We start from the raw sequence: 22,500 nt of genomic DNA, 5'->3' as shown, positions 1-22,500 counted from the left end.
TTAATTGTATGTATCCGTGTAGAAAATTCAGTGTACCTGACTGGATAGGGACAAGTGGGGGGCCCTTTAAGAGTGTAAGCCCAGGGGCCCATTATCTCATAATCAGTCTATGATCCTATCACTCAATTCCTTTGCAAAGGCAGTTTTTTCACAAGTTAAGCTGTTCTTTCTGTTAGTAAATGCTGGCAAATGTGCCAAAAAGCAGTCGCAGAGATCTTGCAATGGCAAAAAAATTTTGCTCGCGCCCTGCGGACGCGAGCTTCTGGGTGTTTTTTTTCTTTTGGGGGGGTGGGGGGGGGGGCATCACTGACAATTTCTGCTTAGGGCACCCAAAAGCGTAGCAGCGGCCCTGCTCCGGCCTCATGGTCGTGTCGATTCTGCCTCTAAATGTTAAACAGACATGGATGAGAAAAGGGAATGGAAGGTTAAAGAATTTGGCTGGCAGTTGTTACTATATTGTGCTAATTACTCTTTGCATTTGTCTATGTGTTTGATAATATTTAATATTTAGAATGGCAGCAACATATATTTTTGTCTATTTTAAGGCCAGATACATATACAAAATATTCAAAACCATGATTCAAGGTTGAGTGGAGTGGGGCTGATTAAAAATGATATGCTTAAATTGGTGTAACGAAAAAGGTGCAACATATAACATATAAAGTAGAATGCAATATATAGTTAAATGTAGACAAAATAAAATACTATAAATGGAAGAAAAAAAGGTGCAAAATAGTGCTTATAAAAATTCAAGTGTAGATAGAAGTTGTCCCATATAAATATCTAATTGATTTAGAAATAAAATAGACAACATAGAACACTATACATTGAAATAATGCAGATCTTTGGGCCTGTTTTTTCCCCGGCTGCCTACAGCGACCCACTGAAGCCTTTAACATCTCCATTCCTTCACTGCACAATGAAAACAAGTTGCTGATTCATCTCTTCTAACTAATCAAAGTTGCTTAGCTAATCTGTTTTCTTTTAACAAATCCACTTTCCCTCGACTTAATCCATTTGTCCTAGTTAGCCCTCCGGTCTGTTAGCTAACCCTTATCCCCCTCTCTTTTTTCTTAAAGGTGCAGTATGCATTTCCAAGGGGAGGAGGGGGATTTGTTTTAAATTTGCAGAGCCAGCAGTTAGTTTCCAAAACATACTTTCAATTTTCTTTTGTAATTTTTTTAGTATTGAATAATTCTATCATCATAAATCAAAATGATTTTGAGGAACCTGGAACCAAACGTAAGACTAGAGTAGAGTAGAGTTTCTGAACACAACTGTGGGCCCTGCTGCTGTAAACACCAACAGTGAAACAGTAACTTTTCAGGAAGCTTTCTAATTTCAAACAATGTTCCAGGGATCCATTTCTCCTGTGAGGAAAGTTATGTGAATATACCTTGGAAAATGTTCACTTCTCTGACACACCCAACGTTACATAGTCAACCTTTAAATAAAGCACATCCATGTTGTTGCTGGTTCCATTCATTCAATGAATACTCAAAGAAAGTAAGTTAAGTCAAGCTAAAACAGCTATATGCTCTAACCAAAAACTTAAATGTCATTTTTCTCCATCTTGCCAAACAGCTTGCTAGATCCAATTTTCCTTTTTCCATTTGGTTTATTCACTTATGAGAATACACCTTATGAAATGTCCACTTCTCTGACACACCCAAAGTTACACAGAGTGCACCTTTAAAGCATATTTATTTTAATTTTCACAAATTGTTTACGGTCCTTTGAGTATTCTTCTGCTATGTTTGCCTCAGGGGATGCTAAAAAAAACATATTTTAATTTTTTTTTTATCTATTTTCCCTTGCACCTTTAACATTGCTATTTTGTACCCACTTTTCCCTCGCAGCTTGCAAGCGAAAGGAGCAGGAGCAGAGCAAACTGGAACGCAACCAGGGTCCCAAACGTACCCGCTTGGTTTTCACGGACCTCCAACGTCGCACGCTGCTGGCCATCTTCAGGGAGAACCATCGACCCACCAAAGAGCTCCAGATCACCATCTCCCAGCAGCTGGGCCTGGAGCTATCCACCGTCAGCAACTTCTTCATGAACGCCCGCCGACGCAACGTCAACAAGTGGGTGGAAGAAGGCCGACCCTCCTCGACCGGCTCTTCTGGCTCCAGCATTTCATCTTCTGCTGTTTCCTGCAGTACGGCGTGATGATTGATGGAAGGAAAAGGGAAGGGGAGGGGAGAAGGAAAGAGGGGGGGGGGGCACATAAGACTGGTCTAGGCAGTGATCAGCCCGTCGTTAAAAATGTCCTCCTCAAGTATCAGAAGGAGCGACGCAAAGAAAGAGCCAGCGATTATACGGTAGATGATTTTATGATGAAGATGATTTTTTTTTCTTCGTCTTCTTCCCAAAACCAAAGTTGATCGGATATCGCCCCCTCCTTGGAATAGAAAGGCGGGGGGGGGGGGGGGGGGGGGGTATACCACCAAGAGTGATATGATAGCAGGATGTGATGGTCCTGCTTTGTATAGTTCCCCAAAAAGGGTGCAGAGGTGATGATTTTTGACTCGATAGAAAAAGAAGAGTCACGCCCTTGACATAGACGTTCCATCTCATTGCGTTATTTTGATTAATCTAGATTTTAGAGATAATGAGGGTATTACAAATCAGGAGAAAAAAGGCATATTTTGGTGTACCCTTCGAAGTCTGTAGTCGTTCGTCTCTCCAAAAACGTGAAAGAATCAAAAAGGTGCCGTTTTTACTCACAACCTAGAGAGCTCCATTGTGTATAACTTCTTAATCAAAAGTGTCCACCGTCCATCCATCCATCCATCCATCCATCCATCCATCCAAAGACGTTAAATCCTTTTTTACCCCCAAAATGTTCTTCTTTTTGGGCCTATTTTTTCCTCGAGAATCAAGGTGAAAGAGGAAAAAAAGGCAATTTTTTACAATATTTTTTTTCTTCTTTTTGATTTTTCTTGAAGAATCTTATTCCCTTCTTTTCTTAGCATGTGTTTCCATGGTGATGGTTTCCAGGACTGTATGGGCGTCTGTTTGTTTTTTTCCAAGGTTTTTTGGAAAGCCTGGAATTATCAGGAGGGTTATGTAGCGTCCGTGACTCTCAGCTGTCAATCATTTTACCTTAATAACAGGAGCCCTTTTTGCTTTTCCTGTTTTGTTTTTTGTTTTTGTTGTGAAGACGGTCTCCTCCTTGAATGAATCAAGGGTTTTCTTGGGGGAACCGCAGTGCATCAGGACAGAATCAATAAACACAAGTAGGACGCGGAAAAAAAAAAAAACAGACTTGTTGGTGCAACTGTCTCTAGCTTTAAAGACTCTCACCGAGCTTCCTGAATATGAAAGCTCAGTCACACAGCCATCGTTTGACTCAAAAAATCAAGCCAAAAAAAAACGTGGCGAAGAAACAAAACGAAAGAAATACAACCGATCCATGGGGGATGAGATACGCCTGACACAATGTATAGTGTGACATTGTAGTATTTTTTCTTCTCCGCTCATTTCCAAAGAGACTGTGTCCACTACTTATGCTATACCATTACGACGAAAATCTTGTTTTTGTTTTTTTTTCCTTCTTTTTTTACAGAAGTCTAGAAAAATGGAGGAATATGATTCTTTCAGCCTGTTTTTGTACAGATTTCAAGCACATGGCTCTATTTATAGAAACACGTTGGGAGTGCGGGGGGCCCGTTTGTTTCAGCCCCTAGCTGACGTATACAAGGTCATTTTTTTGGTCCACAAAGGAACAGGCTTTAACATGCCTTCCTTATAGCCGATATAGTGAAATCAAAAAACCGAGGAACGTTTCAAATGCAATTTGCTGATCTGATCAATGTATTTATTACTGCATTTGTGTATTTATTTGTTTTTTTCCCTTTTTTTCTTTATCTCTTTATTTATTTGGTAATTTATTTATGCTAATCTATATACTGTAAGTATTTATTTAAACAATGCTCTCTCTGTATGTCTGTGTGAAACTGAAGACTTTTTTCTGATGGGCACTTTTAGCTGTAGAATCCCATCGTAATACCAAAGATAAACATTGCCTCCCTGAATGTACGGCCTGAATCCCCGAAAACCCCATTACCCCCTATCCCAACCTGTACCCCTTACCCTGTACCCCCTTACCCACCCAGTGATGTTACGTATTCTCTCTCTCTCTCTCTCTTTAAGGCCTGGCCTTTTTGTTTTTTTTGTAGAATAACGGGGATTTCTTTACTTGCAAATGTCTCTGCCGTCAGCTCTTAAAACGCCAAGGCCAAAGCTTGTTTGAATGTTGTGATAATATTTATAAATGAAAAATACTATGAATAAGAACAATAATACGAATAATAACGACAATTATGATGTGGCATCCCATAATAATAATAGGTTCACAGGTTGCTTGTAAAGTTGTGTTCAGACCAAGAGTGTTAAATGTCGGGGGACCCACTTAAAGCGCCGTCTCAAGGCGCTGTCAAAGTACCAGTCCTTCAGGGGTCACATTGCAAACATGCGTACTGTGTGTCTGCCTGGGGAAATGCATGTTTGTGACCACCCCACCCACCCCTCCAACCCCTAAAACCCCTCTCAAAATCTCCCCTGTACCTCCTGAACCCCCTTTTCCCTAGTGCAGTGCGGACTCTCCTGTCTATCGTCTACCGTCTACTGTCCCCCTCATGCCAAAGACCTTCTGCCAGTTGTCTCAGTTCCAATGGGATTGTTTAGAGGTTCGATTCTGGACCTTTTTAAGGGTTTTTCTTGAAGGTGTACTCCTCCGAAAGTCTTACATAATTTGTTCCTTTTTTTAGTAGTCTCAGCCTATGTCCTCAGCCTTCTGAGTTCTGTTTTTCTTAGGGGGCTTTCACACATACTGTACCTTGTTTGGTTCGAACTTTAATGTGTGTAAAAGCTCTTAAGGTGTGTCCCTCAGCTTATTGGGGACATTGGGTTCAATTGCACAGGGGTTCTGAGGGTCTTTAGTATTGTACCTATGTCCAGGGGCATTCTAGGGTGCATCTGGTTTGTACCTCATCTTTTGGGGATAGCTTATTAGGGTTGCGAGGTCTCTTAGGCTTGTCTAAGGGTCTAAGAGTTAATTCCTCATCTTGTTCAGAAATTAAATGTTGCTTCTGGGGGCGTGTAGGTTTTGTCCCAGGCCCTCTAAGACTGTTTCGGAACAAATGGGGTTCTTGAAATTTGTTCCACGTACTATAGGATCCTTATTCTTACCCCAGGAACTAGCACAGGCACAAGGGATTTGATTTGTCAGCCTTTTTTTGCATTGTTGATACCTAGAAATCTGGAGAAAATCACCCCAAATTATGATTCTCTGACCCCTTGTGTAAATGCAGCCAAAGAGTGGTATAAGGCTATAGCTAGCTTGGCCGTTTTCCACACACTATCTCTCTCTCTTTATTTCTCTGTCTTTAGCGTTGGAAGGGGGCGGTTTTCCGGGGCCCCCTGTTCGCAGCATGCACTTGAAAGAACTGGCGGTCATGAAAGAGGGTCATCGACTTTTTTTGCCCGCAGACTTCAAAGGAGGGGGAAAGGCTTTATTCATCCCCTGTCTCCTCTACTGGGTATCTGGTCCGGGGTCCGCTCTCGGCCAGACCTGTGGGCTTAAGGGGGCATTCAACGGGGGCGGGTTGCGTGTGTGTGTGTGTGTGTGTGTGTGTGTGTGTGTGTCTGTGTGTAGGAAAGGTGGTGGGTGTGGAGTTCTTGGGGGGGTGGGGGTGGGGGTTATTTGAGGAATAGGTGTTTGAGTAGTGGGGCATGGAGCTGAATTAAACTTTAATGAGCAACAATTGTAAGCATGCTGAGCGCTAAGGTGGGGGCGTAGAGGTTGAGTCTATACAGGGGTGTGTGTGTGTGTGTGTGTGTGTGTGTGTGTGTGTGTGTGTGTGTGTGTGTGTGTGTGTGTGTGTGTGTATGTGTGTGTGTGTAGGGGGCAGAGGGGGGGAAGAGATAAAAAATAAACGAGCTCGGAGCCTCCTCTGCTCACCACTGTCATTGTATCAAAGCCGAGGGTGACACCTTTCAGGTCTTTCTCTTTGTCTCTCCGAGTGCGGTGCTCTAAAATGGAGACAGAGCAGTTTGTATTGAGCCACCTTCTGTCAAGCGGCCGGGGCTCTTTCCCTCTGCTGTACAGATGGGAGAGAAGGAGAGAGGGAGGGAGAGAGGGAGGGAGGGGTGGTGGACACAGTTGGATGGTGCAGGTGAAAACGCATTGTATTCTTAGGGACTGTGGTGCCCCCTAGTGGCATGTTTGGGTACAACTTCACCCTGAAACAAGTCTGGCAGCCGAGGCCGTTATGGCAGAGATATTCTAAAGGGGAAGAGACTGAAAGCTAATATACAGGGGTGTCTTAAAAAATTTAGGATATATTGGATAAGTTTTTTTTTTGCATGATTTATTTCAAAAAGTGAAATTGTCGTATATTCTAGATTTATTACACATGGAGTGAAGTATGTCAAGACGTTTTTGTTTAACATTTTTAAGGTTATGGCTTTTGGCTCATAAAAAAAATCTGGCCTCTCAAAATATTAGATTTTTACATTGGACCAATCAAAAAAGGGATTTATTATACAGAAATGTCGACCTTCTGAACAGTATGTTAATTTATTCACTATGTATTTGGTTGGAGCTCCTTTTTGCATTAATACTTGCATCTATGCAACGTGTAATGGGAGCCCAGGGTGGTTTGATAATATACTTTTCAGAAGAGTTTTTTGATTGGTCTTATATGATATTCTAATATTTTGAGATGGTGTATTTCTGAGCTGTAAACAGCAATCAAAATAACATAAAAAAACGGCTTGAAATACTTCCTTTTATGTTTAATGAATCTAGAATTAGAATATATTATGAACATTTCACTTTTTGAATAAAATTAGGGAAAAATAATTAACTTTCCATAATATTCAAAATTTTTAAGATGGACCCGTATACTTTCAGATGTGAAAAAATACCAAAAAAAAACTCTTAACTTTTTGTTGCTAATAGTAAAACCAAAAAAACAACAACAACAACCAAAGATTGATGGGTAACTGCTGAATGGTGATGTATCATGGGTAGTTTTTTAGCAGTTACCTATCAGAGCTATAATACAGTAGCGCTCAGAGGATTTCAGAAAAGCACCAAAGTGGGTCTGTCAGTCAGTCAGTTAGTCAGTGTGCTAGTGATTCACATAATGTTGTTATTTAAAAAACAACAAAACAGTATTACGGTGAGCTGGAACTGAGAAACTGACATGAGGCAAGTGTGTCTACAGATGGATTGTCTTTTGACTCTGTAAAACCCCCTATTGTGTCCCATTGTCTGTCCCCTTGACCCCCCCCCCCCCCCCCCCAAACCCCTTGTGTGTACATGAAGACTTTACCCATCTACCTCAAACTGTGTGAGATGTTGTGTGGCAAAGATATTCCTTAACCAAAGAACACCATCCTTGTCAGGGTGTGTCTGTCTATCTATCTAACTATCTATCTATCTTGTCTGTCCATCCGTCTTTCTCTCTTCTATTTCTTCTTCTCTTTCATGCCTTTTACTCCAAAAACCAAATGTTGCTGGAATCAATCCGTAACTTGGGGAGCTCGAAGGAGGCTCCACCAGTCCAGCCAAATAAAGCTTAAAATAAAAATACCAGTATGCTTAAAGAGTGTTTTACCCATATTGATCCATGTTCTGTATATATACAAATAAAAATCATTCTCCAGACCAAAAAGTTAAAAAATAAAGAAAAATGAAGGGGGAGGTGACAATCCAGGCAAGGAGGATCTTGCTGTAATCAACGTTGCCTATTTCCTTGTATTTTTTTCCACAAAAAATAACCAAAAAAAAAAATGACTAGAATCATGTTGACTTGCTGTAAACAGAAAAAAGCCCAAGAAATCAAGCACTCATCCCAAAAATAACAATGGTCGTCGTACAAAGGAGGAGACAGAAGCTATTTTTCCACATTTGTAAGCCACACCCCCTTCTCCCCTCTTCCCCTCCCACCCCTCCCCCTGTTTTTTCCAAAAAAAATGTTTAGTGTAGTTTTAAAAAATGCTGTTTCGATCCCACTGTTGTAAGTAGGAATTTAAAATGAATCCATAAACAAAAAGCTTTAAAACGGGGAAGGGTCGAGGGGAATATTATATTTGACTGAGTCTGACTTTTCCTCGGCTCGGAACCGTAAACCCCCCCAAAAACCCCCCCTACCCGCCATTTTACGCTTTATCGTGCCATTCTTGTTCTCCATGTGTTAGACTTACTAATGAATGTGGCTAACCAAACCAAAGGCTTAAAAAAAAAAATGAAAAAAAAAATGATGATGATACACAACACTTTAAACGTCAATCATGGTGGGACATTTTGTATCAACAACTTAAAGAAAATCCCTTTGAATACCTCATGTGAAAATTGTTTGTTGTGATGTTGCACTAAAAAAATAAAAATTGACTCATTTGTAACCCAACCCTGCGGTCTGTTTTGACTTTGTTCTGACCTTTTTGGAGGTGATGGTAATGCTGCTATCCAATAGACTACTTTGTTTTTTTTTAAAGATAATTTTTTGAAATTTTCAAGATGCTTTTGATGGTACAGAGTTGAAATGGGGAGACAGAGAGAGAGAGGGGATGACTTGCAGTAAAGGTCCACGTGTCTGATTCGAACCCGCGACCACTGCAACGAAGGCCGGAGCCAATATGGTACGTGAGAGAGAAAAAAAATCAAATAAGAAAAAGAAAATGTCATTATGTCGAGAAACGTCAAAAATAAAGACAAATACTTCAAAAAGCAGTTGAAGTTAATGGGACATTAGGTATTTTTGGCACACTGCAATTGACATGCATGTTTTTAGACATCCTAAATCTTTTTCTGGCGTACTTAATGGTATGGAAGTATGGAAGGGGATTGGAACGCAGGGAAGGACTCAAATCCAAAACCACGTAATCTAGACCCTGTGTTTACAATTCAGCCTTAACTTATTTGGCCGTTTTGGAAGGTTTTGATATGTCCAAAAATGAAGTAAAACACATTTCTCACTTGATTTTTTCACTTAATATAATAATTGAAATATAAATACCCATATTACTAGAATTAATTAGATGGTATTGACAGACGACAACATATATGAATGGGTTCAAAACTGATTTATTAGGCAGCTCTTTAACCAAAAAGGCACAAAATAACACACACACACACACACACTAACACACACACACACACACACACACACACACACACACACATAGTCTCTGGGTTGTCTGCCTTTGCTTGATGGTCCAATCAACTGCCCCAACATTTTCAATAGAGCCAATAATGCACTTTTTACATTCATATTTTGTCTTTAAAGAGCCCCCAGGCTTTTTGGGAAAGTACAGTAGCTCAATATTTGATGAGAGTTTTAGTAAAAAAAAAAATTAAAACAGCCCAAAACAATTTCCCTTTTTTGCCCAAGACAATTTTACAAGCCTTGAGGGCGGCTACTATTGGATTTGCTTTACCATCAGAATGTGCACAAGACACAGATAATTATTGATTTTGGCGTAAGAGCTAAAATTGACCAACAAGACAATTTCCGAATGAGTCAATGGAGTCTTTTCAGGCAGTTATTTTCATGGCAGATTCAACAGACAAAACGTGGGGTTGAAAATAAATCACATTTACACCTTCGCCAGCTCCATTGCAAAACAAACTGATCGGTAAACTGACAAATTGATCTAGAACTGGCATATTTCTCTCTGTCTCTTTATTACATATTCAAACACACACACGCACGCACGCACACACACACACACACACGCCCGCACGCACACATGCACACACACGTCTTACAAGACAGTTTCAATGATTCTTAACTGTAGTATTGTATAGTATGACTCGCCATTGTTGGCTTCTGTTGTGCATTAAAATTAATTTAAAAAAATGATAGATACATGTTATAATCAATATGAAATTAAACTGTAAAAACACAGACAATTAAGTTCCCTTGTATCTATAGCAACATAATCCCTATTCAGCTACATGATTGGATAGGAGCAGTACAGAGCGATGCCACACTGGTCGTTCTTGTTGCGCGACATGCGGATGTAGCCCTGGTCTCCAAACGTCTGTCCCCAGCTGGAACGAAAAGAGCAAGACAAAACACAATAGTCAGAAATATACATATGAACAATAGGGTCAATATACTGTAAGTGTAAATTATGTAAAAACTATTACACAATAGTTTAATCTCAGGGATGAACTAATGCTTTTAGGATACTGATTCAGTAAGTACATATCCGTGTTAAGTGATGAGAATGTGAACAGAAGAGTCGATCAATCGTTAGCTCCTTATGCTAAAAGGTATAGCATACATTTGTTAAGCAATTTTTTAATCTTAATCTTTTTTAAAAACTAGAGAAGCTATTATTTTAAAATCACATATAGATAAGTCTTAAACATACTGGTCAAATGAAATGATATAACAATGGCACCAAAGTAATAGGAGCTCAACATCACAATGCAGTAGATGAATACATGTTTGCTCATGTGACGAAGCTCAAATAAATAATCCTGGCTAGATCAGCTGGAACTAGTATTACATCAACTATTAACCCTAAAAACTAAGTACAAAAGTATCACTTTAGATAACACGTATCACCGACTATAAGTCAATGGAAGTTAAAGTGAACATATGGAAAGGTGTGGATATTTTTAAGGAAAAATCTGAATTTATCTTGAATATAATTTTTTAGTTTTAAATCAAAATTAAATGTAAAGAAAACAATGGCTCCCTCACAAGTCATCCAAAATGACATTCTTATTTGCCACATAGGCTAAAAATGCTTATATGTTTTGTGGTATGATCATATGATGAATATTTCCCGATGAGGTCAGCATAGGACGACTGGGAAGTGGTGGTGTTTCTCATGCAATAAGTGATGAGAGACGAAACTTCTTCTGTTCCACGCAGTTGATTTGGTAACAAGTGACTTAGTCATTCTGTGGGAGTCTGTGGGATATTTTAATGCTGTCCTACCACTTCACTTACAGTATGTCAGCAAAACACACAAACCCTCAACACTACAGCTGCCTGTGAAGAGATATGACTTCCGTGTTTCACTTCCCTTGCGTTCTGAAGTTCAGTCCTTATGCTCTCGTCAAAAGCATTTAAATCAAATCAAAATCAAATCAGTTTTATTTGTCTAGCCCAATATCACAAATAGACATTTGCCTCAGTGGGCTTTACATTCCATACAGTATGACACCCTGCCCTTACACCTATCTATCTATCTATCTATCTATCTATCTATCTATCTATCTATCTATCTATCTATCTATCTATCTATCTATCTATCTATCTATCTATCTATCTATCTATCTATCTATCTATCTATCTATCTATCTATCTATCTATCTATCTATCTATCTATCTATCTATCTATCTATCCATCCATCCATCCATCCATCCATCCATCCATCCATCCATCCATCCATCCATCCATCCATCCATCCATCCATCCATCCATCCATCCATCCATCCATCCATCCATCCATCCATCCATCCATCCATCCATCCATCCATCCATCCATCCGTCTATCTATCTGTCTATCTATTTGTCTATCTATCTATCTATCTATCTATCTATCTATCTATCTATCTATCTATCTATCTATCTATCTATCTATCTATCTATCTATCTATCTATCTATCTATCTATCTATCTATCTATCTATCTATCTATCTATCTATCTATCTATCCATCCATCCATCCATCCATCCATCCATCCATCCATCCATCCATCCATCCATCCATCCATCCATCCATCCATCCATCCATCCATCCATCCATCCATCCATCCATCCATCCATCCATCCATCCATCCATCCATCCATCCATCCATCCATCCATCCATCCATCCATCCATCCATCCATCCATCCATCCATCCATCCATCCATCCATCCATCCATCTATCTATCTATCTATCTATCTATCTATCTATCTATCTATCTATCTATCTATCTATCTATCTATCTATCTATCTATCTATCACCCATATCACCCAATTAAGTAAATAATGCACCTAACAGTGAATCGCACAAGCAACCCTCATGAAAACTTACAAAGTACCTGTTTATGTCATGTTTTTGCTCAAAACTATGGAGAGTAGTATTAAAAAGAGTATCTATATCAATACAATCCTAAGCATACCCATCGTGGGGAGTTACACATGAGTTCAGTATGTAAGTATGTTTCTATGGGCTGGACTGGTGTACAGTATGGGAGACATAAAGGCAATGTATGCGGCGCTCCGGTGGCGTAGTGGATAGAGCGGGTACCATATTGGCTCCGGCCTTCCTTGCAGTGGTCGCGGTTTCAAATCCGACCCGTGGACCTTTACTGCAGGTCATCCCCCCTCTCTCTCTCTCTCTCTCTCTCTCTCTCTCTCTGTCTCCCCATTTCTACTCTGTACTATCTAATAAAGCTTAAAAATGCCAAAAAAAAAAATATCTTAAAAAAAATAGAGGCAATGTAAATGTCTGACCTGTTTTTCACCAGCCAGTAGTCTTGTCCGTTCAGTGTCCCGTAGCCGACAGCTAACACTCCATGGTTCACATTCTGGGAGCAGCTCGCGTCGTCATACACTCCTGAAATCAGCAAAATAATGACATGACATAAGCAAATGTCAATGTGATAAAACAGCAGAGAATTGTATGAAAGCAACTGATACATGTCCAAAACCATTTGCAATTTGTTCAGAGGAAGGAGAAATTGCTATGATGTGCTCAAATGACTAAATGTCAGAGATGGGGGTAAGTCACTAATGTGCAAGTCACAAGCAAGTCTCAAGTCATAACCTTCAAGTCTCAAGCAAGTCCAAGTCACTGTTGTGAGAATCAAGCAAGTCACAAGTCAAGTCATTGCTCAGGTCAAGCAAGTCACAAGTCAAGTCATACAAAAATCATATTATCTAACCCAGTTTCTACATTTAAAAGACCTGCATTCCACAGTTCTCTTCTTCATACCGTCATCGACAACATCATCCTTGAACTACAATTGAATTATTCTTGGTCTGACCGAGGGGTCTTCAACTAAAATTGAAATGGGTCCAGTTGACAACATTTTCTTACAGCAAAGGTCCGAATCTCATAATGTCTGCATCCAATAGCGACCCCTTATCTATCACATATGATCAACACCGCACATTTCCTTTTCTTTCAACCACATTTAGGCTACTTTCAATTTTCAAGTAGCTTACTTTTAACATGGAAAACAAGAAAGGCAAATAGTAACAGATAGCCTACTACTTAGGCTACACAAAACAGACACTTAAACCTACAGTGTGTAGAATTTTGGGTTTTATTTCCTAGCAGATTTTGTAGAAAGTAATTATAATATCCATAAGTACATTTAATTTAGTGCATAATAGCTGAAATTTTTTTTTTGAATTATTTATTTTTCTCTTAGAAAGGGTCTCATATATGTCCATATTTCTGCATATTTTGGACCAAGGCCTAGTGCCGCCATCTTGAAAGTGTCATAGTTGGAATGTCATCAGGTGCATTGTTTAAAATTTAGAATTGTTCTTGTCCTTGAAGGCCACTGTAGCTTCTGTTATTATTCGAAAGGGTTGGGGTTACCCAGGGAGCGTTGCATTCTAGAACTTTCTAGAACTTTCTTGATGATGTCATATTACACACTGCACCTTTAATCCCCATAATGCATTTAGAATAAAACAAGGCAAGGATCTGCGCTATGGCAAAAATATCATAACACCTTTTATTTTATGGCAGGATCACATTTTGATTTATCCCGATTAATTAATTTTTCATACTGGGGGGCGAACTGTCATAACGGGCAGTTTGCTGTGCTGTCGGTGCGGGTGCGGCGGCTGTGAGCTGTCGGAAGGAGCCGGTGAACGTGGAAGGTTGAACTGCATCATATTAATAACCGCTGTTTTGTCTCACAGAGATGCTTATATAAAGCCTACAGTCCATGGAGGTAGGGCGCTCGATAAGGAAGCGTGCGTTATCAAGGCAGCAGCGCTGCAGGAAACGCTCGTTATTTTCGTTTTCTTTTACAAGACTTCCCGGGGCCGTTACAACGTGAAAAGGGAAGGGAAGAAGGCGCTACATATTTACTGTGATAAGCGTGTGGGAGGCTCACGTGAATTACTCTTGGTCTAGCCCATGGACATATAAAGAAAGGTCTAGCCGCCTCCATGACTGCTGCTCCTGTGTTGACCTGCTGACGCTGTTTGTCCGTGCAGCGCGCTGCATTGCACTGTAAAATCACCCGATCATGTTTCAAAATAAAACATAATTTCTAACGTAATCTAACTTTTAAAAATTCAAGTCATTTCGAGTCATCCGTCTCAAGTCTAAGTCAAGTCTCAAGTCATGAAGACCAAGTCAAAGTCAAGTCGAGTCTTTTATCAGTGTTAGTCAAGCAAGTCTCAAGTCCTCAAATTTGCGACTCGAGTCTGACTCGAGTCAAGTCATGTGACTCGAGTCCCCCATGTCTGCTAAATGTTGCGGAGGTTGAACTAATAGTTGTGAGAATTTTCATTCTGATCTGAGAAAAGCACCAAAGCAACTGAGAAAAACTGTAAAAGAAGCATTTATGGCAGAACTGTATTGTGTATTATAAGTAGTATAAAAAAAGATGTGTGCCTCTATTCTGATTTTGATTCACGATTTGAAAAAAAAACGTATGTATAAAGTTGAATTATTTTGCATTATTAGAGCATATACAGGGTATCACCAGTAAATCACCAATGACAACCTTCAAGATAACCTTTACCCATTCATGCATAAATTGCAACAAATTACATAGCTCAGAATATTTTTCTCCTTTTGCATGAAAAAAAGTATTAATACAATATTTCGAATCCATCATGGGGAAACTATACCATCAAACCCCAATGCAAATACAAGAAAAAGTAATGTAACATACCACTCCTGTAGAAAGGGAACTTGGGCCTGGTAGCGTCTATAGCGACAGAGATGGGTCCTATGGTTGCTATGGCCTCCTTCAGCGCTCCCTCGTCCCCCTCCGGCAGCATGCTGTAGCTGGAGCAGTTAGCCGCGCGGTACACAGGGTTGTACCGGCACTGCTGAGACTGCTGAGGTAGAGAGGAGAAACTGGGGTTAGTAATGATGAATTGTGGGGGTGGGAGGGGGGCACTCCGGTGGTGTAGTAGATAGAGCGCGTACCATATTGGCTCAGGCCTCGTTGCAGTGGTCGCAGGTTCAAATCTGACCCATGGACCTTTACTGCAGGTCATCCCCCCTCTCTCTCTCTCTCTGTCTCCCCATTTCATCTCTGTACTATCTAATGAAGCTTGAAAATTCCCCCAAAAAATCTTAAAAAAATATAATAATGATGACTTGTGGGGTTCTCGTGGTCTAGTGGTTAGAGCCCCCCTCCCACATAGAGGCTCAGTCCTTTTCACAGCAGACCCCGGGTTAGAATCCGGCCCGTGGTCGTTCTCTGCATGTCATTCCCCTCTCTACCCCATTTCATCTCTGTCGCTCCAAACTGTCTAATAAAAGCATAAAAAAAAATGCAAGCTACAGGTCACCGAGCTGCGCACCACTTTTGCACCGGGTCAAAGGGCACTATAGAAGTGCGATTAATCTGCGTTAATTTTTCTGTGATTAATTAATCGAAATGAATGCGTTAATTTGACAGCCCTAGTAAAAACACAAACCTATTCAGCGAAACTAAGTTTTATATTTTTTTTATCTGAATAAAGTCTCCCTACCAACTTTTCACAATATAATGACAGCCATGGTTTCTATTACAACCACACACCTGTGCACACCTGTTTCCGGTTGTGCGGCAAATTTTGTTTGGCCGATTTTATTTAATTGGCCCATTTATGCAAGAACATTCAGATGTAGCCTACTTCTGAAGTGCTGCCATATGATATCCGTTATCGTGTGAGGACAGTATGATTTAACAACCAGCTGCCACAGAGCTCATAAACATCTGAGTGATCATTTGTTCGAAATCGTCAAACGGCACAACAATATACGACCTCTTTGGTTCCCGATAAAATGTCTATATCGTCTGACCTTTCGTTGCCAGTTTTTAATTACTTTCCACTTTCAGAATGTTTCCCTACTCCCCCACGTCCTAAAACAAATTCCCCGTAGTCCAAAATGTTATGGATTTTCCCAAATTCTTCTGATTCCATATTTGAACCATCAGAATTAAAGCAGTTACTCACCCGTCCCGTGTAAGGGTAGGAGGCGTCCGAGTCGATGCCCTGGTTGTCTATAACGTACTGGAAGGCCTTGTGCATGAAGCCTCCATTGCAGCCGTGGTTGCCGTATTTCCCCGAGCAGTCCACCAGGTTTTGGGGGCTGAGGTCCACTAGCTTGCCCCTCGTCTTGGCTAACTGGCCCTCCAAAGCTCCCGCTGCACTGAAAGCCCAGCAAGACCCACAAGAGCCCTGGATTCAAACAAAGCAAGTTAAGGAATACTTCACCCATACGGAACAGGCGTTCTATCATTATAAAATCACTACTATAATATAATGAATGAGGATTTTCTTCCCTCAGTCTTTCCTCAGTCTTCCCTCAGTCTTCCCTTGGCCCATCTGTCCTATTAATCCTAACCTTTACTGTGAAGTCACAATAAGGAAAATGTAGGGTTAGACAGTGAGACCATAAAACACTCTTTCTGCCTTTTATCAGGCTAGGATGAACCGATTTATTTAATTTTTTAAATATTATTATTATTTTTCCTAAATAGGATCTCAGAATTCAATACACCTTCATGTTCCCACCGGTGAAGTAGGTCTTTAATGTAACGTCATATTACATGGTGTAAAAGAACATGTGCTTTGTCCAGGTTATTATAATTACTTAGTTAGTTTTATAATAGTTTTTTTTATAATACAAAAGGTACAATTTAAATATTTTGGATGGTGAGCTGGAGTTGTTTGTGCTAATGTGCATCAGGCAGTGATCTTAAAACTCGTCAGCATAAAAAAAAAGTGGAACAACTGGAAAAACTGGCGATTGTGACAACATTTCTACGTGAACAATTGATTCCACGCATGAGGAACCAGACGTGGTTAAACAGAGACAAGCGGGATGAGGCCAGCGCTGGTTTCATCACATTATGTTTCTGCTTTCACCAACAGCCCTGATTAATCCTGCTGACTATAATCTAATGCTGCAGTTATATAAGAATCACATTGAGGAAGTCATACATCTCTTATTGGACTGTCACCATCATCTACGTATAACATCTCTGCTGAACTGGACCTTACCAAACTAGCTCAACAAACTGCCTTAAAGGAATACTTCACACAAACGGAACCGGCGTTCTATCATTATAAAATTGCTATTATAATATAATGAACAAGGTTTTTCTTCCCTCTTGTTTATATATGTGTGTTTGTTTTAACTGTAAGGTGTCCTTTAAAAAAAACGGCGACAAATGTATTATTATTAAATTATTGATTACAGAGACTGTGTTACTTTTTTTCTGTGTTTACTTCTATTACATCTGTATGTGTGTGTTTCTTGTATCACGGCCTCATTGAAAATAAGGGAGAACTAAAAATGTTCCTAAATTTTTTTTTCTCCAAGACTCAAAATAAAGGTTTCAATTCAATTCAAAGTAATATCTTTTCTACCTGCATCTTGACGCTGGTGACACAGCCCTTGTCCCTCCAGTCCACAGTGTCGGGTACATCAGCTCCTGTTGCGCCAGTGAAGGTGTGTGGTGCCCTCTGGAGGTCGGTGGGGGGAGTGAGCGTGGCCAAAGACTGACGGATCTCCTCTTGGGTCTACCAGGCAGGGACATATCAAATGATTAACATGGGATTAAATGAGCATCTTAAAGTTCAGTTTCAAACGGCCTAAATTCATTTAGCAGGGTTCTATGTAAACAAATAATTTCTTGATCATATGAAGCATTTTACAGGACAACACAAGAGCTGCAACAGTTTTCATATTATCCATAAAAACATGTATATTTTCCGTCAGTATAAAACAGTAGAGTGAGTTGAGTGTCTCACCATGTCTGCCAGGTGGTTCATGCCCAGATCGTAGGTGTGAAGCCCCATAGAGAACTCCAGGTTGTGAATCGTAATCAGCATTAAGTTCTTCTCCCACAATTCCCTGCGGCGGATATCTTCCACCTAAAGACACAGAGAGACATACAGGAAGAGCACAGGAGCACAGGGTCAAACACTGTATACGTTAATGGTCTTATACATATGGATTTTGCACTTGTAAACAGAAGCACGTATGTATAACGGTAACCACTCATAATTCATAATTTACATCTGTTCATATTGTGAATACATTGTTTTTTACTTCATTATTCGATTCCATGACATTATTCTATGTCATGACAGTTAACATTATTTAATTTTTAATTTATTTTCATGTACAGTATTCCATTTTGTTTAAGTTTAATGTTATCCTCCATTCTAATTATATTTATATGGTCCAACTTCTACAATATCTAAACTTAAGTTTGTATCTGCACGGTGTCTTTGCACTCGTCTTGTGTATATATATATAGATATCAAGTTGCTCTCTTCACTCGTGTGTTTCTCTTATACATTTTCTTCTTCTATATATATTATTTTTTTTTGCATTTTTATGCTTTATTGATAGTGTATAGAGACAGAGTTGAAATGGGGCAGAGAGGGGAGTGACATGCAGAGAACGACCGCGGGCTGGAATCGAACCCGGGTCCGCTGCTGGCCGAGGCCCATGGGGGGGACGCCCTACCAACTGAGCTAAGGGCGCCCCCTTCTTCTTCTATATTGCTTTGTTGAAGGGTACCCTGAGACTCAAGAATTTCATTGCCAATGACGGCTGCAGTAATGGTTGTGCATGTGCCAAATAAACCATCTTAAATCTTGAATCTTGATGAGAAAAAGGTATTTACATCCACGCTCTTTTCCCCACATACCTCACTGCGGTAACTCTTCTCGTGTGTTTTCTTCCACAGTTCCCAGTGGTCGTCAAGACGCATTTCCAACATGGCCGCCGCCCCCGCACAGAGGCTGACTAGCAGCAGGCTCCCCAACATCAGGCCTACACACACACACACACACAGACCCAAGCGCACACACACAAACACATACGCAAGCACCGGCATGCACACACACACACACACACACAGGCCCAAGCGCACACACACACACACACACACACACGCAAGCAACAGCATGCACACACACACACACACACACACACACACACACACACACACACACACACACACACACACACACACACACACACACACACACACAACCCACACACACACACACACACACACACAAACCCACACACACACACACACACACACACACACACACACACACACACACACACACACACACACACACACACACACACAGATATGGAACAAATGAGGAGTCAGAATGTAGTATGACCTTTGCATAGGCAAGAAGCGAACACACCGACAAAATAAAAAAGTGTCAGAAACACACTAGCGGTTTTTCACTGTATAAAAAAACCCACAGAAACAGAATCAATGTTTGAGAGAGCGGGGGATTAGTGATGACACAATGTTTCAGAGGTTATGTTCATCGTGTCAAAAGTCACAAGAAAAAAAATAAGACAAAACAAAGATTGTGAAAAAGTATAATTTCTACTTACAATAATACTGCAGTAAAACAGTTGACTGAATGAGAAATGGAACGGAATTACAAAACGAGTGTGTGTGTGTGCGTGAGTGTGTGTGTGTGTGTGTGTGTGTGTGTGTGTGTGTGTGTGTGTGTGTGAGGAAGTGGTTTGGAAGTTGCTGCAGGTATGTGTTGCTGCCTGTCGGTTTGTCATTGAGTCATTGTTCCAACACCCAAAAGGTTAAAGTTACGTTGTGTCTTTTGTGTGTGTGTGTGTTTGTGCGTGTGTGTGTGTGTGTGTGTGTGTGTGTCTTTGGTGTGTGTTTGTGCGTGTGTGTACATGTTGCAAATCAAGGGGCCACGCAATGGAAAAGTTGATCAGATACCCATTGCATTACATTTTAGGTCAACTTTTGTGGTCAAATGTTGTCTCTCTCTTCACTAGATTCGAGGAGGATGAAACCAAGGCTTTGTTTTTTCAACGAGAAAAGTATGATGCAATGAAAAATAATAAGGAATGTTATGTAGTAGAACAATTTAAAAAGAACAAAATAACCAGCAAAAGTTAACACACCAAATTCAATACTGGAGGGCATATAACTCGACGTCATTGAAAATGAGGATCACCCCTCAATTGGTCTCTCGAGGATAAATAAAAGTTAAATGAAATGAAAAATTAAAAATATAGCTCTTACCACTACACCACAAGCTCCCCAGTATATTTATGTTTATAACTGTGTTTACTTATTTTTTAAATTGTTAATATTAATAGAACTGTGCAGCTGGAGGACTGACTGCTCCAACTAAATGGTGTTGTCTTGTGCAATGACAATAGAGATTTGTTCTATTCTCTTGACTAAGATGGTGTCCTTGGATTTCTCAAGATCAGCAGTGATCTTCAGTATCACTTCCACAAATATGAAACTATTAATCTGAACATAACATGAGGCCACTGTCACAAGACCTGACCTGACCTGAAAGCAATGATTAAGCAATGGTTATGTGGCATCAGTACTGTCACATCAAGATCAGCATTTTCTCTAAAGCTATAGTGTGTAACTTTTACATTTTTAATGAATGTCGGTTACATTCAAGCCATCGCCAAAAGGAGTTGACACAAGGTATACAATTCATGCGTGATCACCAAAATTCTTGTAAATGTAAATGCGTCGACTGTGTTGTTGTTATTACTCAGAATTCATCATGGTGGGGGGGGGGGGGGGGGGCTACAGAAGTTACACACTATAGCTTTAAACTACACAGTTTCTTCGGCAGCTTTATAAGATAGAAAGGAATAAGGAAACAAATATATCAGGTAACGGAAATCAAATTCCAGATTATTTTGTCCAAGCCATGTGACACAGTTTAGAATGTAGATCTACAAGTTTCACCACATGCACTTGGGCATTATCAACAACAGAACAATAGGTGTTGTGTCACATGCTACCTGTCTGAACTTGTAATGAATTGAATTGAATTGATTAAATGTATTGTTTTCACTCACTCTCTTGCTATCTCTCTCTCTCTCCCCCTTCTCTCTCTCTCTCTCTCTCTCTCTCTCTCTCTCTCTCTCCCTTTCTCGTTTCATCCCTCTATCCGTCTGGCTTGTCTTTTCTTAAATTAACCCTTGATCAGTTACTTTAATTTATCTCAAAAATCGAATTATCCTTTATTAGAAATGTTTGGATATACAGTATATATAAGATATACTCTATCAAGCCTACTCTCTCTCTCTCTCTCACACACACACACACACACACACACACACACACACACACACACACACACACACACAGTACAAACTAAGAACGCATTGTTTTCAAACACAACGTCAAACAATGACAGATAAAAAAAACTGGAAATATTTTAGATACTTTCTTAGCCCCTCAAGACATTACAAACCGACCACACTTTACCTCAGTGTGCCAATGATATAATAATATCACATTAATAACATAAAAGCAATATTACGGCATTATTTTTCGGTGATTTGGGTGACTACTAGCCTGCAAGGCAGCCTACACCTGAACCACAGACTCTGGTAAAACAACAGAAAACGAAACTAAAAGTGTCAAACGCTTTTTGGCTTTTTATTGACAGACTATTTTAATTTACCTCCTAACGTGTTATAGCCTTATTTTGCCGGGAAATTAATATTAAAGCGTATAAATGTGTAAATGTATCGATGAGATGGTGTTTGACTTGCCTTGGTGTGTCGGTGTCATCTCGTCTTGTCTGTGTGTGTTGAAATGAAACTGTTTTGTTCCTGGTTTAGATTTATGAGGTAAAATGTCACATGGTGCGCGCGGCTCTTCCTCTTCACAACTGTCTCGTGCTGATGTGTTTTGTCATCACCTTTAGCGACCGCAACCACGATAAACTAACCCTAAATATGAATGAATAAAGTCAGCAAATTATTAACAATATAGATTTATAAACCTAGAAGGCTCAAAATTTAACTAGATACATTTAATTGATTATTTTACAGTAAGGACAAGGGTTTGTCATTTTGTTAAGTGCCTAAAAACACCAACATTAATACATTTGTTTTAATGTATTTCTTGTTTAAAAGTTTCAATAGCACCCTCTAGAGCCTGACATGTGAATTACACCTCACCGTCCAAATAAATTAAAATACATCAGAATGGTGTGTGTCCATTATTTCATTGGACCGGTGTAGTTACATAGCCTGGTTCTACCAGACCATCGTACTTCATTTCAATGAAAATTGAGCGGAAGTAGTAGGCGGGCGGTGCCAGGCTAGTAGTTACAGCCTTTAAAAGCAAACACTTGTTTTGTGCTTGCATCAGTAAAAAAGTGACAGAAAAAAGTTATATATATATACAGTAGTTCGGAGTTTTATAGGGTGAACAATAGGAGGATTTTTGTGTTATTAGAATAAAGTTGAAATGTTGAGAAAAGCTCAACTTTCAGTAATAG

General features: G+C 39.9%; 2 protein-coding genes across 2 annotated transcripts in view; one reads left to right on the top strand and one right to left on the bottom strand.

Annotated features, from left to right (window-relative positions):
- Window positions 1-2,170, top strand: part of onecutl (one cut domain, family member, like) — a gene marked incomplete at both ends in the record, with an annotated part of 14,305 nt that extends 12,135 nt beyond the window's left edge. The window contains one exon of the mRNA XM_080039821.1: window positions 1,860-2,170. Coding sequence (XP_079895947.1) covers window positions 1,860-2,170 — 311 coding nt within the window. The remainder of the gene's footprint in view (window positions 1-1,859) is intronic.
- Window positions 2,171-9,088: 6,918 nt separating this feature from the next.
- LOC307259713 (uncharacterized protein) overlaps window positions 9,089-22,500 on the bottom strand; it is a 34,486-nt gene continuing 21,074 nt past the window's right edge. The window contains exons 9-16 of the mRNA XM_080039658.1: window positions 21,767-21,885; window positions 18,879-19,003; window positions 17,971-18,093; window positions 17,587-17,739; window positions 16,168-16,392; window positions 14,889-15,057; window positions 12,478-12,580; window positions 9,089-10,067 (exon numbers count right to left, since the gene is read on the bottom strand). Of these exons, the coding sequence (XP_079895784.1) occupies window positions 9,968-10,067; window positions 12,478-12,580; window positions 14,889-15,057; window positions 16,168-16,392; window positions 17,587-17,739; window positions 17,971-18,093; window positions 18,879-19,003; window positions 21,767-21,885 (1,117 nt within the window). The 3' untranslated portion in view covers window positions 9,089-9,967. The remainder of the gene's footprint in view (window positions 10,068-12,477; window positions 12,581-14,888; window positions 15,058-16,167; window positions 16,393-17,586; window positions 17,740-17,970; window positions 18,094-18,878; window positions 19,004-21,766; window positions 21,886-22,500) is intronic.

The sequence above is a fragment of the Ammodytes marinus genome (assembly GCF_949987685.1).
Source record: "Ammodytes marinus genome assembly, chromosome: 13".
NCBI classification, from domain to species: Eukaryota; Metazoa; Chordata; class Actinopteri; order Uranoscopiformes; family Ammodytidae; genus Ammodytes; species Ammodytes marinus.
The sequence above is the reverse complement of the archived record's forward strand: the minus strand, read 5'-3'. Positions and strand labels throughout refer to the sequence as shown.